General features: G+C 47.5%; 2 protein-coding genes across 2 annotated transcripts in view; one reads left to right on the top strand and one right to left on the bottom strand.

Annotated features, from left to right (window-relative positions):
• Window positions 1-9,659: 9,659 nt before the first annotated feature.
• TBCC (tubulin folding cofactor C) lies at window positions 9,660-11,699 on the bottom strand. The gene has a single exon (XM_040351502.1). It carries the CDS (start codon window positions 11,629-11,631, stop codon window positions 10,681-10,683), a length of 951 nt encoding a protein of 316 aa, XP_040207436.1. The 5' UTR covers window positions 11,632-11,699; the 3' UTR covers window positions 9,660-10,680.
• Window positions 11,700-11,723: 24 nt separating this feature from the next.
• UTP25 (UTP25 small subunit processor component) overlaps window positions 11,724-17,225 on the top strand; it is a 38,242-nt gene continuing 32,740 nt past the window's right edge. Inside the window, exons 1-2 of the mRNA XM_040351501.1 lie at window positions 11,724-11,907; window positions 15,861-15,900. Of these exons, the coding sequence (XP_040207435.1) occupies window positions 11,798-11,907; window positions 15,861-15,900 (150 nt within the window). The 5' untranslated portion in view covers window positions 11,724-11,797. The remainder of the gene's footprint in view (window positions 11,908-15,860; window positions 15,901-17,225) is intronic.

Genomic DNA, 17,225 nt, shown 5'->3' with positions numbered 1-17,225 from the left:
ACTGGAAGGGAAGGGGGACTCACAAGGGGAGGAGATCGATGTGTGTTCCTCTGTACTGTGAACACACATCAATCTCCTCACCTCTGACAGGACATGGATCTGTGTGTTTACGCACAAAGATCCATGGTTCTGCCGTGATTGCCGGCAATTGCGGGTGCCCAGCGGACATCGCGGCTGCCGGGCACAGGCACCGGGTCCCGAGCAATGCGGCGGGGGCGTGCACCCCTAGCGGCCGGAAATGCAAGGACGTCATATGACGTCCAGTCTGAAAGACGAAAGGTTCCCGCCGACGTCATTTTACAATGACTCGGTAGGGAAGGGGTTAAATAATTTTTTTTTTTTGGCATGAGCAGTTAGATTTTCAATATCAATGCCAAAATTTCACAATTTCTGCCAGGGGATGCAAACTTTTGAGCACAACTGTAAGTACAAACCACGTGTGTTTGTATACAAGAGACATGGCAGTCCGGATGTACTTTACATGGAGGAGGCAGTGTTCAGGAATACAGAAGGCGTGCAAGCAGTGGAGGTTAAGCCTATAAAAGGCCAGTGCTCAGGACACCCATAAGCTAACCTCGGTAAGCCTGTGACCTGGTATACATTGTGCTGGTGATTAGCAGGTAGACAGATAAGTGGCAACTTCCACAATTGACTACTTGACCTAATATTTCCCCCTCTCCTGACAACATTAGAATGAAGAACTCTCACTTCACACGGAGATTCAAAGGAACATGGGCCCAGATTCTCATAGGACTTACGACGGCGCAGCGCCATGTATGCCGTCGTAAGTCCTAATCTGAGCCGTCGTATCTATGCGAGTGATTCTTAGAATCAGTTACGCACATATATCCATTAGATCCGACAGGCGTAAGTCTCTTACGCCGTCGGATCGTAACTGCAATTTTTTCTTTTTGACCGCTAGGTGGCGCTTCCGTCGGATTCCCCGTCGAGTATGCAAATTAGCTAGATACGCTAATTCGCGAACGTACGCATGGCCGACGCAGTAAAGTTACGATGTTTACGTTAGGGCTTTTCCCGGCGTAAAGTTGCCCCTGCTATATGAGGCGCAGCCAATGTTAAGTATGGCCGTCGTTGCCGCGTCAAAATTTTTAAAAGTTACGCCGTTTGCGTAAGTCGTCCGTGAATGGGGCTGGACGTCATTTACGTTCACATCTAAACCAATGACGTCCTTGCGACGTCATTTGGAGCAATGCACACTGGGATATTTTACGGACGGCGCATGCGCAGCTCGTTCGGCGCGGGGACGTGGTTCATTTAAATGATACACGCCCCCTTCCCTGCCGAATTTGAATTTCGCTGCGTGATTTACGCTACGCCGCCGCAACTTTACAGGCAAGTGCTTTGTGAATAAAGCACTTGCCCGAAAAACTTGCGGCGGCGTAACGTAAATCGGATACGTTAGGCCGCCGCAGAGATACGCCCAGTGGACAAGAATCTGGGCCATGGTCTCCAAGTCATCTAAAATTAGCACCTATTGGCTCAATTCATTCAGTTTTGACGTGTTATTTGCGTTAACTAGCATTGGGATTGTATTTGGATTACTATGGGGTCAGCTTTTGGGCTCATTTTCTTTTTTTTCCCCCATTTTAAAAGGAAGCTGCCCCTATAGGTAAAGTGCATTACAGCTGTTTTAAAGTGAATGGATTTATTCTTTAGAATTATAGCATGAAAAAAAGGTCATTCCATAAGACGATTTTCTGTTTGTTAGTATAGTGCTTTCGACAGCGAATTCCGACTGTTTAGACAAAAAAATTAAAATCGGAGGTGGATGCTGGAACATCGTTATTATAATCTAACCACCCTATAGCAGATATACAGCTACAGGGTGGCCGTTGGGCACAGGATCACGTATATTATATATATTAGGGATGCACAGATGCCACTTTTTTGACACCGAGTACCGATACTTGATATCATGTACTTGCCGATACTAATTACCGATACCCATCGCCTAGGAAAAGGTGTGGTTTGGGAGGTGGCGGTAGTTGAGGGTGGGGTGAAATAGGGATTGTGGTGTGAGAGAGTTGGGATGGAAAGGGCGGTGATCGATGTGGAGGGGGGGTGGGAATAGGAGGGTTATTAGGAAACACGTGGGCAGGGGTGACAGCTGGTAGAGGAAGCAACAGGCAGAAGTGACTGCAGGCATGGTACAGGAGACCGTCGGAGACTGCAGGCATGGTACAAGAGACAGTTAGGGACTACAGGCAATAGCATGGTACAAGAGACAGTTAGGGACTGCAGGCATGGTACAAGAGACAGTTAGGGACTACAGGCAATGGCATGGTACAAGAGACAGTTAGGGACTGCAGGCATGGTACAAGAGACAGTTAGGGACTGCACAGAGGAAAAAGAGAGCCCTGCTGCTCAGTACAACAGGATAGGATACCGCTGTACAGTGTCTTCACATACCTGTTCTCTGACTCAGCTTCAGGGAGAGCCCGGATCCAGTGCTGTGTGGCCGGGAGTCAGAGCTGGAGGAGGGAGGTGTGCAGTGTGGACACATTCTTGTCGGCTGTCAGGACAGGAAGTCAGGTGTTGTGCCGAGAATGGTTTCCCTGTCGGAATCTGTTTCCCCTGGCTCTCGGCTACAATCAGAACTCTGCCTCTCCAGCCCTCTGCATTGCCGCTCCTCCTACTCACTCACGAATGCTAATCAGCCTAAAGAGGAAGCAGCAGCGGGGATGGCACTGTTGGAAGGGGAGAAGGAGGCGGTCCGCTCCCATGCAACGTCACTTCCGGTATCGGAGCATTTTAGCGAGTACCGATACTCGCTAAAATGCCTAGTATCGGCATATAAATATACACACATATTATATATAGATCACACATACACACTTAATCCTGCACTTCCGGGTAGCGGACACGAATACGCAACAGCTCGCTCCAGCTGCGATTATAGGTAGGGAAGGCATGGATTCTGTGTTCCTGCAAAGCATGGACTAGGATTCATAACTTCCTCTAGTAAAAGCACCTCCCACACAGTACATAAACACTGATGGTAACCCCTCCCCAGCCAGTGTCCTACAGTGACAGTGCAATTTTTTTTAGCACTGATCACTGTATTAGTATAACTGGGTCCAAAAAAAAAAAAGTGTCAGTTAGTGTCCGATTTGTTTGCCGCAATATCACAGTCCCGCTATAAGTTGCTGATCGCCGCCATTACTAGTAAACTTCCCCCAGAGGGTTTACAACCACTTGAAATATTTTTCTTGGCTAACCAACTGCTGCCTGAAATTTTCTGTGCTTCAACCACCAGGAAGGGTGTGCCAAACCCACCTTGACCTAAACCTTAGCTTTTACTCATAACTATTTAAAATCCGTGATATAGGAAAAGGAAGGAAGTCCAAGGTGTGTAACCTTAAAGGGCAATGTGGAAATGAATCCAAAATAGTGGCACAAATATACAACTGCCTTTCATTCTATGAGCACTTAATTGGGGCAATGTAAATCTAGCTGCATGAGAATAAGGGAGATTCCTATGGACTGGTAGGCCCCGTACACACGACCGAACATGTCCGCTGAAAACGGTCCGCGGACCAGTTTCAGCAGACATGTTCGGTCGTGTGTACGGCTGACCGGACAAATGTCCGGCGGATCGGACAGGTTTCCAGCGGACAAATGTTTCTTAGAATGCTAAGAAACATGTCCGCTGGAAGCCCGTCCGTCAGACATGTTCGGTCGTCTGTACGACTCACCGGACATGTCCGCTCGGCCGAAAGCCCTCGCATGCGTCGAAGTGATTCGATGCATGCGTGGAAGCATTGACCTTCCAGGGTCGCGCACGTTGCCGCATCATCGTCGCGGCCACGTCACCGCGTTCGCTGTCCGCGGGAAATTTGGTCTGATGGTGATCAGACCAAAATCTGACAGCGGACATGTCCGATGAAAACGGTCCGCGGACCGTTTTCATCGGACATGTCCTGTCGTGTGTACGAGGCCTTATAGTCTTCAAGTAGGTAACCAAATAAATATTGCACTGGAGATAAAATCGCTGTAGCTACGCTACATAAACTGTAAAATGGTGCGAGTAATACCAAACGGTAACAAAAGCAGTCATAAAAACATGTAGCTAAGTATGATACTGGTATAAAAATGTGTACAACGATACCACTGCTGAATCCAGATGAGGAGAGGTTAACATCAGTCTGTCGGCATATAGATGTCCCGTGAAGGGAACTATCACAACTCCCAGTGGATGGTTGTAGAATCCCAGGTTGATAGAGGGAAGTGATAGAGGAAAGTGTAACAGCCCTTGCGTGTGGCAGATAGTAAGGTCCCGCCGGCATGCAGATATTAAGGCACAGCAAAGGAGCCCTTAAGGCCCCGTACACACGACCGAACATGTCCGCTGAAACTGGTCCGCGTACCAGTTTCAGCGGACATGTTCGGTCGTGTGTACGGCCGACCGGACAATTGTCCGGCGGATCGGACAGGTTTCAAGCGGACAAATGTTTCTTAACATGCTAAGAAACATGTCCGCTGGAAGCCTGTCCATCGGACATGTTCGGTCGTCTGTACACTCATCGTACATGTCCGCTCGGCCAAAAGCCCTCGCATGCGCCGAAGTGATTCGACGCATGCGTGGAAGCATTGACCTTCCAGGGTCGCGCACGTCACCGCGTATCGTGTCCAAGCGGATTTCTGTCTGATGGTGTGTACAACCATCAGACAGAAATCTCAGAGCGGACAGTCCGTCCGTGTGTACGAGGCCGTAGAGATAGTGGACAGACAGGAATATTTTTTACCAGGCTGGTAGGGCACTGTGGTATATCTGATGTTGATGGGAAGCTGAGCCTTTAAGTAACCCTCAGTATTAATCAATTCCTTTAGGTTGTGGTATGTGGCCAGGATACTGACCTACCTTATACACATCTCCACTCAGACTGACCAATGGCAGTTAAAGACATTTGTTGTCTGGTTGTGATCTCCCTGTAAATAAGGCAGTTGTACATTTGTGCCACCATTTTGGATTGCCCTATAAGGTTCTATACCTGGCATTGTTGATGACTTTCTTCCATGTCCAATATCATGGGTTTTAGATAGTTATGAATAAGAGCTAAGCTTTAGGTCAAGGTGGGTTTAGCGCAAACTTGCTGGCGTTTCTCTGTGAATATTTCCCAAATAAAGACCGATATTACACTAAAAGTATACAACAGGTTGTTTTTTTATTTTTTTTCCAAGCAACACAGCAACCAACACGAGGGAATTTTTTTTTAGTCAGAAGTACCATCCCTGGTGCCGATTATAAAAAAAAACAAAAACATTTCACTAAAGCTAAGCATTAAGTTCTGCATAACACAACAGACTCACATTTCTCTTGGATTACTGAACAAAACAAACATAAAGTATACCATAACACAGCAGTGTAAAGTTTCTTTAATGGCAAAGGGATTGGTTGGCAGTGCAACTGACAGCATTTCATTGGTGGGAGACAAAAGTTAAAGTGACTTTTGCTAAACTGAAAGTTTAAAGCAGAACTCAGGGCACAAAAACTGTAGTTTAAATATACTTCTCATAAGCCATAAAGGATATAAATCCACCTTGTGTGCACCAAATGCAATACTAGATATTACCTTGTAAAAGAAGCAGTGAATCATTACTGTGCTGTACATAGCCTGTGCAGAAAGCAGAGCTGTGGGAGGGACCCAACAGACTCTGCCAACTACAGGCTGGCTGCAGAGAACTACAGGAAGGGGAGGAGACAAGACCAGTCACCCTGCACAAAGAGAAAGAGGAGCAGTGACCGGTCTTTAATACAGGAGGCTCTTGCACAGAGTTCAACCATCACACTGGATTACTGAACAGATCTGAAATATGCAAAGTAGAAACAAGGAACATATATCTGTTGTATTTAGACAATATTTGCTTATTCTAGAGTTCATCTTTAAAAGGATAGGTTCACCTATTGCATGGGTGCTCAACCTGTGGCCCTCCAGCTGTTACGGAATCACAAGTCCCATGAGGCATTGCCAGACTGACAGTTAGGCCCCGTACACACGACCGAGTTTCTTGGCAGAATTCAGCCAGAAACTCGGTCGGAGCTGGATTCTGCCGAGAAACTCGGTCGTGTGTACACTTTTCAGCGAGGAAGCAGACGAGGAACTCATCGGGCTGAAAAGAGAACATGTTCTCTATTTCCTCGTTGTTCAATGAGGAAAGTCGGCCCGCCGAGATCCTCAGCGGCTTCCACACTGAACTCGACGAGGAACTTGATGTGTTTGGCACGTCGAGTTCCTCGGACGTGTGTACGGGGCCTTACAAGCATGACTCACAAAGGCAGAGGCACGATGGGACTTGAAGTTCTGCAATAGCTGGAGGGCCACCGGTTGAGCACTCCTGACCTATTGAAACATACATGTGCCAGCTCCAGCCGCCAGTTTCGCTGATCTCCCCTCGCATTGTGACAGCAGGCGGGAAATTTTCTCCCCCCTCCTGCTGTCACTTTTTAAAATAATGCAGCCATGCTGGGCCCTGCCCACACATCCATTCAGGTTCCTGTCAGTGAATGAACCCCAAATACCATTAGCCATCGCAGCTGATGGCTTGTAGTTCCCAATGAACTGCGAGGACGCTGGTGAGCGCTTTCGTAGTTTGATTCTTTCTGCTTGTAACTGCCTACACATAGAGAGGTACCAACAGACAGCTATTTTGACAGTCTGCAGAAGCCCTGCATTACACTTATGATCTGCTGATTGCAGCTGCAATGCTTTGCAGGCTCCCTAGAAAAAAAAACGAATAAATGAAAATATTTTTACTTGCAAAAGATGTTTGCATTTATTTATATGGTGAATTTATCCTTTGAATAAATTAATTCCCTACAGAGAAAAAGAGTAAATATTATGTTCACTGACTGCACAAGCAAACTCCACTAATACAGAACAATCACCCACCCCAACATCCCTTCAGAAGCAGTCCTAACCCCATTGATTACTTTCTTCTATTATGTGAACTTTAGAGTTTAGCAACAGAGTACCTTAAAGCGGTAGTTCACCCTCACCGACATGATTTTTCCATCGAGACTGGCATTGTAGCGCGAGCTACAGTATGCCTGTCCCGATTTTTTTACCCCCGTACTCACTGTGTACTCGTACATTAAAGATACCGACTCCCTTCGGGGAATGGGCGTGCCTATGGAGAGGGAGGATGATTGACGGCCGGCCCTGGCACGTCACTCTCCCCGAAGACAGCCGGAGTAGGTCTCGGCTCTTCACGGCGCCTGCGCACAGGCTATGCGCAGGCGCCGTGAAGAGCCAAGCCTATTTCGGCTATTTCCGGAGAAGCGTGACGCGCCAGAGCCGGCCGTCAATCATCCTCCGTCTCCATAGGCACGCCCATTCCCCGAAGGGAGTCGGTATCTTCGATGTACGAGTACAAGGTGAGTACGGGGATAAAAAAATCGGGACAGGCATACTGTAGCTCGCGCTACAATGCCTGATTTTATGGTAGAAGGAAAAAAAATTTTTTTTTTTGCGTTTATAGGGTGAACCCCCGCTTTAAGGTGGATGTAAACCCTCCTATCATTTTCAGCCAAGGAAGCTGCCATCTTGACCTCTGTTTAATCTGCAACTGCCATAATGCTGCACGTGGTCAGTTATGACACCAGCCATTGGATGATTTGACAGGTTGAGAGCACAACCAATGTGTAGTTAGTATTCGTATTGCTGCCATGCCGGGAATGTAGCGTTTGTTTCGAAAATGTTGGATCAATGGGTTTACTTCCACTTTAAGGTGTGATGTTGCCTGTTAGGCCTCGTACACACGACCGAACATGTCTGCTGAAACTGGTCCGCGGACCAGTTCGGTCGTGTGTACGGCCGACCGGACAATTTTCCGGCGGATCGGACAGGTTTCCAGCGGACAAATGTTTCTTAGCATGCTAAGAAACATGTCCGCTGGAAGCCTGTCCGTCGGACATGTTCGGTCGTCTGTACGACTCACCGGACATGTCCGCTCGGCCGAAAGCCCTTGCATGCGTCAAAGTGATTCGACGCATGCGTGGAAGCATTGACCTTCCAGCGTCGCGGCCACATCACCGCGTTAGCTGTCCGCGGGAAATTTGGTCTGATGGTGTGTACAGCCATCAGACCAAAATCCGCCAGCGGACATGTCCGATGAAAACGGTCCGCGGACCTTTTTCATCAGACATGTCCCGTCGTGTGTACGAGGCCTTAGATTAAAGCCCCAATGATTTTATATATTCCCCACAGACAAGTCCTGCATGGAGTGCATGGCAACTCCCAATAACCAGTAATCCGGCAGTTATTTCTGGAATAATGTTTGCTAATGATGGAGTAACAATTCAGGCACCCCTGGATATAAAGCTTTATTTGCATTAGTTTGCAGGTGTAGTGCAACAGTTTAATGGATGTGATCCTATTCATTCAAATTCCAGTTGTTTGACCACACTGAGAGGAAGAGAGCAAGATACCTAATTTCATGGAATGTAAAGTGAGAACCTTTTAGGGGTGGGGGAACTCTAACTGGGAAGAACTTGCTACTAGACTTAGCAGGACTCTTGAATAGCTCCAGGTATAGGGAGCACACAAGAAACCTGCAAGACCCCAAATTAGCTCCAGGTAAAAATAGGGCCCACAGGAGATCTTCAGGACCCAGAAATATCTCCAGGTGAAGGAAGCAATCAATAGATCTGCAGGGGGCCCAGGATAGGTCCACATGAACGGAGCCCACTGAAGGTCTGCAGGACCCAGAGCAGATCTAAATGAAGGGAGTAGTATTTTGTATACAATGCAACCTTGTAGGGGAGCTTTGCTGTGTCAATTCAAGATTGCAGTCTGTTTCTCCGGGAGCAGTTCAACACCAGTCCATTAACATGGAAATGGCAAAATCTAAAAAAGAAAAACATATGGGAAGGGGGTGTCTCTAAAGCCCCATACACACCATTTACACATTCACAAATTGAAACTCTTAAAGAGGAGGTTCCGCCATTTGTTTTTTTTTTGTTTTTTTAAAAGCCAGCAGCTACAAATACTGCTGACTTTTAAAAAATGGACACTTACCTGTCCAGTGGGCCTTTGATGTCAGCAAACGAGGCTGAGCAATCGCTCGGTCCTCGGCTGCTTCCGCCGCCATCCTGGGTAAGGGAATCAGGAAGTGAAGCCTTGTGGCTTCACTGCCCGGTTCCCTACTGCGCATGCGTGAGTATCGCGGCACGCCGTCACTGGTCCCCACTCTCTGCTGGGAACAGTGTTTCCCAGAAGACAGCGGGGGGGGGGGGGGGGGGCGGACTCTCACGGGAGTCAGAACCAGGAAGTGGTGCAAATGTGACACCGGAGGTGGGGGGGATCGTTCCAAAAACTTCACTTTTTGTGTGAACCTCTGCTTTAAGGTTTGACCTCATATTATATGGTTTTGGTAAATCTGAAGACAAAAATCTGCAGAAATCTAATAGTGTGTATGGGGTCTAAAAGTAGCTGTCGGCAATGTGATCACAGGTAACTAATGAAGATATCCTCACCTTGTTTTGTGGCTGTTAAAACAGCAGAAAGACTTATGATACAACAAGGTGAGGACATCATCATTAGCCAACTGTGATCACATGGCTGACAAATACTCTTGAGCTGGATACACACACAAAGCTTATTTTCATTCAGCCTGCATGTTGAACAAAATAATTTGAAAAAAAAAAAAACATCCATGAGGTACAGAGTAGATGGAGGAATATCCAGCTGTGGCTATTGTATTATGACAGCTTCAGCCAGCACCCGTCAGAATACCTGAACGGTGGCTGCATCTGATTGGAGCCGCAGTTTGCCTGACAGTTTTCTTCCCTGGCTCTTTGGATATTTTCAGTGGAGGGATGTTGGGTAAAAGGTGTCTGACAGGTCCACCCACATAGCGATTCAATTCAAATAGTGTGTACCAATCTTTAGAAGCACCCCTTCCCTATACATTTTTTTTTTTTAGTAGAAGATCAATAGGACCCCACAGTATCTACAAATCGAAGAAAGCTAACAAAAGATCTATGGGGCCGCAGAGTGGCTCTCGGCAGAGGGAGCCAATAGCAGATCTGCAGGTCCCGCAAGTAGCTTCAGATGAATGGATCCAACAAAAGTTCTGCAAAGTCCTATAGTAGCTCCAGGTGAAAAAGGCCCACAAAAGATCAGCAGGACCCCAGAGTAGCTCTTGGTGGAGGCAGCCCATAAAAGATCTGCAGGACTCCAAAGTTGCTTCAGGTGCAGGGAGCTCATAGAAGATGATCTGCAGGACCCCAGGAGTAGCTCCAGGTGTAGGGAGCCCATATAGAAGATCTTCATGACCCTAGAGTAGCTCCAGGTGCAGGGAGCCCATAGAAGATCTGCAGGACCCCAGGAGTAGCTCCCATATAGAAGAAGATCTTCAGGACCCTAGAGTAGCTTCAGGTGCAGGGAGCCTATAGAAGATCTTCAGGTCTCTGAAGTAACTCCAGGTGAAAGGATCAATTAAAAGTTCTGCAGGGTCCTAAAATAGCGCCGGGTAAACAGGTCCACAGAAGATCTGCAAGACCCCAGAGTAGCTGTAAATGAAGGTATCTATCAGGAGATCCATGCCGTCCTCCTCAGTATCCAGCTCAGTTCTGATTGAATTCTTTATGGTTTATCGATTTCTATGCAAGTAAAGCTCAGCCGAGGCACCTCAGTAAACACAGCTCGGTATGGGATTTCAGTTCCAGTGGGTGACTCTCTCCTCCTCCGGGATCACGCTCCAGTTTGGAGACTTTTCCCCCATAGCCAACCAGTTGAAGTCATCCACCTGGTCCCAGTTGTTGCGGTTCCTGTCGAGCCCGGACAGCCGGTAGTCTTCCAGGATCTCCGGGTAGCTCCAGGTGAAGGGGGCGAAGAGAAGATTGGAGCAGTCCTCGATGATGGCCCGGCTGGTAACATGCAGGTAGAAGCGGCAGTCCCGAGTGGAATGGGTGCGCAGCTGCTGGCAGGGGAAGGTGAATAGGCAGTCGTGGCAATTGTCTACGAAGATGGAGGTGGAGACGGGTCCGCTCAGCACCCGACACCCGCTCAGCTCCCTCATGTGCAGGGTGGAGGGGTTTCCGCTCAGGGTGATGGTACAATCCCGCAGTTGGCTGAGCTGGACGTCCTGCTGGCGGATCTCCTGGGCGCCCAAGAACAGCACCTGGCCGGAGAGACCCTGGAAGCCGCACTGAGCTGCCGGCTGGACGGCGACCTCCTTAGGCGGGACCGGGGCGCTGGGTTGGACGACGGCGGTGGGCACACCTTCCTTCCTCCGGGTCTTGAAGGTGAATTTCTTGGTGGGTTGGATCTGCTGGCGGCGGGCGTCCAGGGCGCTCTGCAGGCGGGTGAGCTGCTCCTGGGCCTGCCGGGTGTCATAGGAAGGAAGGAACATGATACTGTCATTCAGCATCTTCTGCAGCCCCTGAATCCGCCCGGCGGCCTCCTCCAGCAGCTCAGGCCCCCCTTCCCCACCCAGAGCCTCCTCTATGGCCGCCCGCTCCTGCCCGAAACTGGCGTTGAAGTAGCCGCTCTTCTCCTCCACCACGGTCTGCTCCTCCTTCTCCTGCCGCTTCTTCCCCACCTCCCGCAGCCGCTCCTCATCCCTCCGCTGTAACCGCTCCGGTACACGAGACTTCTCCGCTTCCATAGTGACAGCTGAGTAACCACCGCGCTTCTCGATGACGTCAGGTGACTCGACACGGCGCCTGCGCTCCTGCCTATCTCCGCTGTGGCTACTCCCGTGACGTCATCGGTAGGCGACCGGACTCCTGTGCACTGGGGAGCTCACGTGTGTGTGAAGGAGCGAGCTGAAGATGGGGAAGCGAAGGAGGCCGAGGAGGGGGGACGAGGATGTGAGCGCACTGAGCAAGAAGCAGAAGAAGCATCTGAAGGACTTTGGGGAGCAGCATCCGTTCTATGACAAGTGCGTGCTAAAGTGTTCTGCTACTCATGTTAAAGCTCCACTTTAAAGTGGTTGTACCCCTTACAGACCCCTTTTACCTACAGGTAAGCCTAGATTAAAGCTTACCTGTAGGTGCAACAAATATCTCCTTTACCTACATGGTTTAGGAGATATTTGCGAAAGACAGACACCGATGTCAACGGCTCATGCGCTATAAACAACGGCGTGCAGGCGCACTGAGCGTGCCCCTTGTAATGGCGATTTCCATTTTCACTCCCATAACTTTTGCGCAAACCAGTCGCTTATTGCGTTTCTTATTTTTTACCAAAAATATGTAGAAGAATACGTATCGGCCTAGACTGAGAAAACAAAAATGTTTTTTTAACCACTTGAGACCCGCGCTATGGACAAAAGACATCCACAGCGCTGCTCTCAAGTGGACGTCATTTTAAGTGCATTACCCGCGCGTGCCACTGGGTAAACACTGTCCCGGCGCATCGCTGAAGAGCCGATGCGTGTACCTGGCGGCCGCAATGTCTGCTGGGTACACGTGATTGGCGGTGACAGCAGGGACGTGGAGCTCTGTGTGTAAACACAGAGCTCCACGTGCTGTCAGAGGAGACCGATCTGTGTCCCTTGTACATAGGGACACAGCATCGGTCACCTCCCCCAGTCAGTCCCCTCCCCCCAGACAGTTAGAACACACCCAGGGAATACATTTAACCCCTTCCTCACCCCCTAGTGTTAATCCCTTCACTGCCAGTCACATTTATACAGTAATTAGTGCATTTTTGTAGCACTGATCGCTGTATAAATGTGAATGGTCCCAAATTTGTGTCAAAATTGTCCGATATGTCCGCCGCAATATCGCAGTCCCAATAAAAATCGCAGATCGCCGCCATTACTAGTAAAAAAATAATAATAAAAAAAAACATAATTCTGTCCCCTATTTTGTAGGCGCTATAACTTTTGCGCAAACCAGTCGCTTATTGCGATTTTTTTTTTTTGTTTTTTTTTTACAAAAATACGTAGAAAAATACATATCGGCCTTAACTGAGAAAAAAAATATAAAAAAAAAAAATGGGATATTTATTATAGCAACAAGTAAAAAATATATATATATTTTTTAAATTGTCGCTCTTTTTTTGTTTATAGCGCAAAAAATAAAAACCGCAGAGGTGATCAAATACCACCAAAATAAAGCTCTATTTGTGGGGAAAAAAGTCAATTTTGTTTGGGAGCCACGTCGCACGACCGCGCAAATGTCAGTTAAAGCGATGCAGTGCCGGAAGCTGAAATTTCGCCTGGGCACGAAGGGGGTTTATGTGCCCAGTAAGCAAGTGGTTAAAAAAAATTGGGCTATTTATTATAGCAACAAGTAAAAAATATTGATTTTTTTTTCAAGATTGTCGCTCTTTTTTTGTTTATAGCGCAAAAATTAAAAATCGCAGAGTTGATCAAATACCATTAAAATAAATCTCTATTTGTGGGAAATAAAGGACGTCAATTTTGTTTGGGAGCCACGTCGCACGACCGCGCAATTGTCAGTTAAAGCGTTGCAGTGCCGGAAGCTGAAATTTCACCTGGGCAGGAGGGGGGTATTCAGGAGGGGGGTATATGTGCCCAGTAAGCAAGTAGTTAAAGCTGAAGTTTAATCTCCTAAGGGCCCTTTCACATGGGTGGATCCATTTTTAGACATCCACTTGCTTAGCGGGGATCACTCCGTTGATCCCCGCTGAGCCGGCGGATGACAAGTCCGTCTTTGTACACTTTCCTCTGGATTTAGCGGATCGGATGTCAGCGGACATGTCACAGCTGACATCCATCACTCCATAGAGATGTATGGAGCGTCTGTTCAGGTCTGCTAAAAAAAGACAGGCGGATCTGAATGGTCCGCCCGTGTGAAAGGGGCCTTATAGGTTTCTTGGTTCCTCCTTTCCCTCCCTGTGAACATTCTAATGCCATTTTCAAATAACACTTTTGTATTTTGTTACACAGCATATTTTAGATGCCATCACTTGGTGCTTCTCTATGCAAGCTTTTTTCAACTAGGGTGCCTTAAGGTTTCTTCAGGGGTGCCTTGGCAAAATGCCTTAAAATTGGCAAAAAATTGTATACAATTATGTAAATCTATTGGAATATTTCTGTCACCGCGGGGCTCCCTCCGCCTTCCCCGGCCGCCGGGCCAGTAGAAGAGAGGAGCGACGCCTTGCGCATGTGCAGTAGGGTTTCCGGCGTGAAGCTGTAAGCCTACACTGCTGGATTCGATTACTTACAATGGCGGCAGCACCTAACCAGATAATAGAAACATCAGCTGCGGTGCCGACATCACTAGACTCCAGGACAGGTAAGTGTCCTATTATTAAAAGTCAGCAACTACAGTATGTGCAGCTGCTGGCTTTTAATTTTTGCAGGGGTGGGCGGACCTCTTTACACAGGTTCTGAGGCTAATTTAATGCAGGTAAGGCACTAAGTGAGTTTAATTACCCCCCTAATCAGCCACAGAACCTGCATAATTCATATGTGTTGGGGTTTAACGCAGGGCTCGACAAAATCCGGGCGCAAGGTCGCAATTGCGACTAGGATTAGCGACCTCGGGAAGGAAGCATAGGCCTGCAGAAGGCCGCAAATCCGCTGCCTCAATTACCGGGCGACGTGATCGCGCGGCCCAACGCGATCGCACGGTGTGGGAGGTGGGAGCGCACAGAGACACGGAATACCCCATCCTGTGTCTCTGACCTCCCCCGCCGCATGATCGCGTCACGCCGGCCGGTAATTGAGGCCGCGGCCTTCTGCAGGCCTATGCTTCCTTCTGTGCTCTGGCGCCATCTTGTGGTGGCCATTGGCATGACAAGACTAATGGAGCTTCCCCTGTGATTTCACTGCAATCTCCTTCCCTCTAATTAGAACCCCCAAACATTATATATATTTTTTATTCTAACACCCTAGAGATAAAATGGCGATCGTTGCAATACTTTCTGTCGCACCGTATTTGCGCAGCGGTCTTGCAAGCGCACTTTTTTGGGAAAAAAATCACTTTTTTAAATTTAAAAAATAAGACAAAAGTAAAGTTAGCCCAATTTTTTTTTTTATATTGTGAAAGATATTGTTACGCCGAGTAAATTGATACCCAACATGTCGCGCTTCAAAATTGCGTCCGCTCGTGGAATGGCGTCAAACTTTTACCCTTTAAAATCTCCATAGGCGACGTTTAAAAAACTCTACAAGTTGCATGTTTTGAGTTACAGAGGAGGTCTAGGGCTAGAATTATTGCTCTCGCTCTAACGATCGCAGCGATACCTCACATGTGTGGTTTGAACACCATTTGCATATGCAGGCGCTACTCGCGTATGCGTTCGCTTCTGTGCGCGAGCTTGGCGGGATGGGGCGCGTTTCTGGCTCCTAACTTTTTTAGCTGGCTCCTAGATTCCAAGCAAATTTGTCAAACCCTGGTTTAAAGGGATAAGGTGGCAACCCTACTTGATGGGTGGATGTTGGGGTTCCTAGGCCGCTGTATTTCTATTCTGACAGCCCTAGGTAACGCCCTCCATGTGATGCTGAGCCTCCATGATTGAAAGAACTGGAATCCAATGAATGTAAGGGACAGAGCATGGGCCGTCTGGGGAGGAAAGGGCTAGAGCAGGGGTCCCCAAACTGTCAAAACAAAAGGCAAGTTTACTGCCCTTCTCAATTTGGGGGGGCGCACTGGTGGTCAGTAATTTGCAAAATGTTATAGTTTTGACCATAATTAATGAAAGGGAAAAAAAAATATCTATACATCCCCTTTAAATTATGGAATACTATATATTTTTTTTTATTTCCTTATATTACAGTATATAATAGAACACACCAGATGCAAAGTGGAACAATTTCACTTTATATATTTTACATTCAGAAAATTTAAAGTTTTCCACTATAAAATGATGATATGGATGACATTGGCACTGATTTTGAATTTTTCCCTTTGATTGCAGAGTTTCACAGAGAGCAGAGAGGACTCAGGTTGTCAAGCTGGTAAGTGCCTGGCTAAACAGCGCTAAAGGAGAACAGTGAGCTTGGCAGCACAACTCAATGCTGCATGGAAGCTACAAGAGCAAACAAATGTGTGTGTGTGTAATATATATATATATATATATATATATATATATATATATATATATATATATATATGAGGGGTTTTGTGGTTATGGTTATGGACCCCTCATTGTAAAAGGAACGTAAATTTTGGCAAGAGTTTAAAATGAGTGCATTGGTTATGCTCCCTTGGGGGGGAAAAATATTTGCCCCCAACTATGCTTATATATGTTAGGGTTGCACCGATACTAGTATCGGTACCAAGCATTTGCACGAGTATCGGAACTTGTGCAAATGCTCCAAAGTTTGACCCAATACCTCTTGTATCAGGCCAGGCGTCCTCCAGTGTAGCAGAGGGGCCGGCTAGCCTCACAGGTGATTGGTGGGGGCAGTTACAAGCATTGATAACCCCCCCCGGTATAGCAGTATAGCCTTTCAATAAAGCAGGCGCTTCTCCTCCATTATTAAGATTTGGCAGTTAGTACTTTATCCGAAAGATTGCACATAGGCAGGCCTCGACAAAATCCGGGCGCCCGGTCGCAATTGCGACAAGAAATTGTGACCTGGCGCCCGGGGATGCTTAGGCCTGAAGAAGGCCGCAAAGCCACTGCCTCAATTAACGGCCAACGCATTCCCACCGCGATCGCAACAGTAAAGTTAGCCCAATTTTTTTTTTAGATTGTGAAAGATAATGTTACGCCAAGTAAATTGATACCCAACATGTCACGCTTCAAAATTGCGTCCGCTTGTGGAATGGCAACAGACTTTTACCCTTTAAAATCTCCATAGGTGACGTTTAAAAAATTCTACAGGTTGCATGTTTTGAGTAACAGAGGAGGTCTAGGGCTAGAATTATTGCTCTCGCTCTACCAATCGTGGCGATACCTCCCGTGTGGTTTGTATACCGTTTACATATGTGGGCGCCACTCACGCATGCGTTCGCTTCTGTGCACGAGCTTGGCGGGACGGGGCACGTTTTCTGGCTCCTAACTTTTTAGCTGCCTCCTAGAATCCAAGCAAATTTGTCAAACCCTGCACATAGGGCATCATTTGCCCGTAAAAAAAAAAAACATCACGATAGGTAGGGGTTTTCTGTAAATGCAGTAAAAATGTGAAATGCTCTACCACAAGAGGTACCAATGTTACTTCAAAGCCATTGTATCAGCATGACAGTCAGTCTACTAGAAATTACAGAAGGATTGGTCAAAAATGTAAGTATTTCTGTCAGCACAGGTTCCCTTTTGATTCCTTCTGTCCCGCAGCCT

The sequence above is a fragment of the Rana temporaria genome, chromosome 4 (assembly GCF_905171775.1).
Source record: "Rana temporaria chromosome 4, aRanTem1.1, whole genome shotgun sequence".
Taxonomy (NCBI): Eukaryota; Metazoa; Chordata; class Amphibia; order Anura; family Ranidae; genus Rana; species Rana temporaria.
The sequence above is the reverse complement of the archived record's forward strand: the minus strand, read 5'-3'. Positions and strand labels throughout refer to the sequence as shown.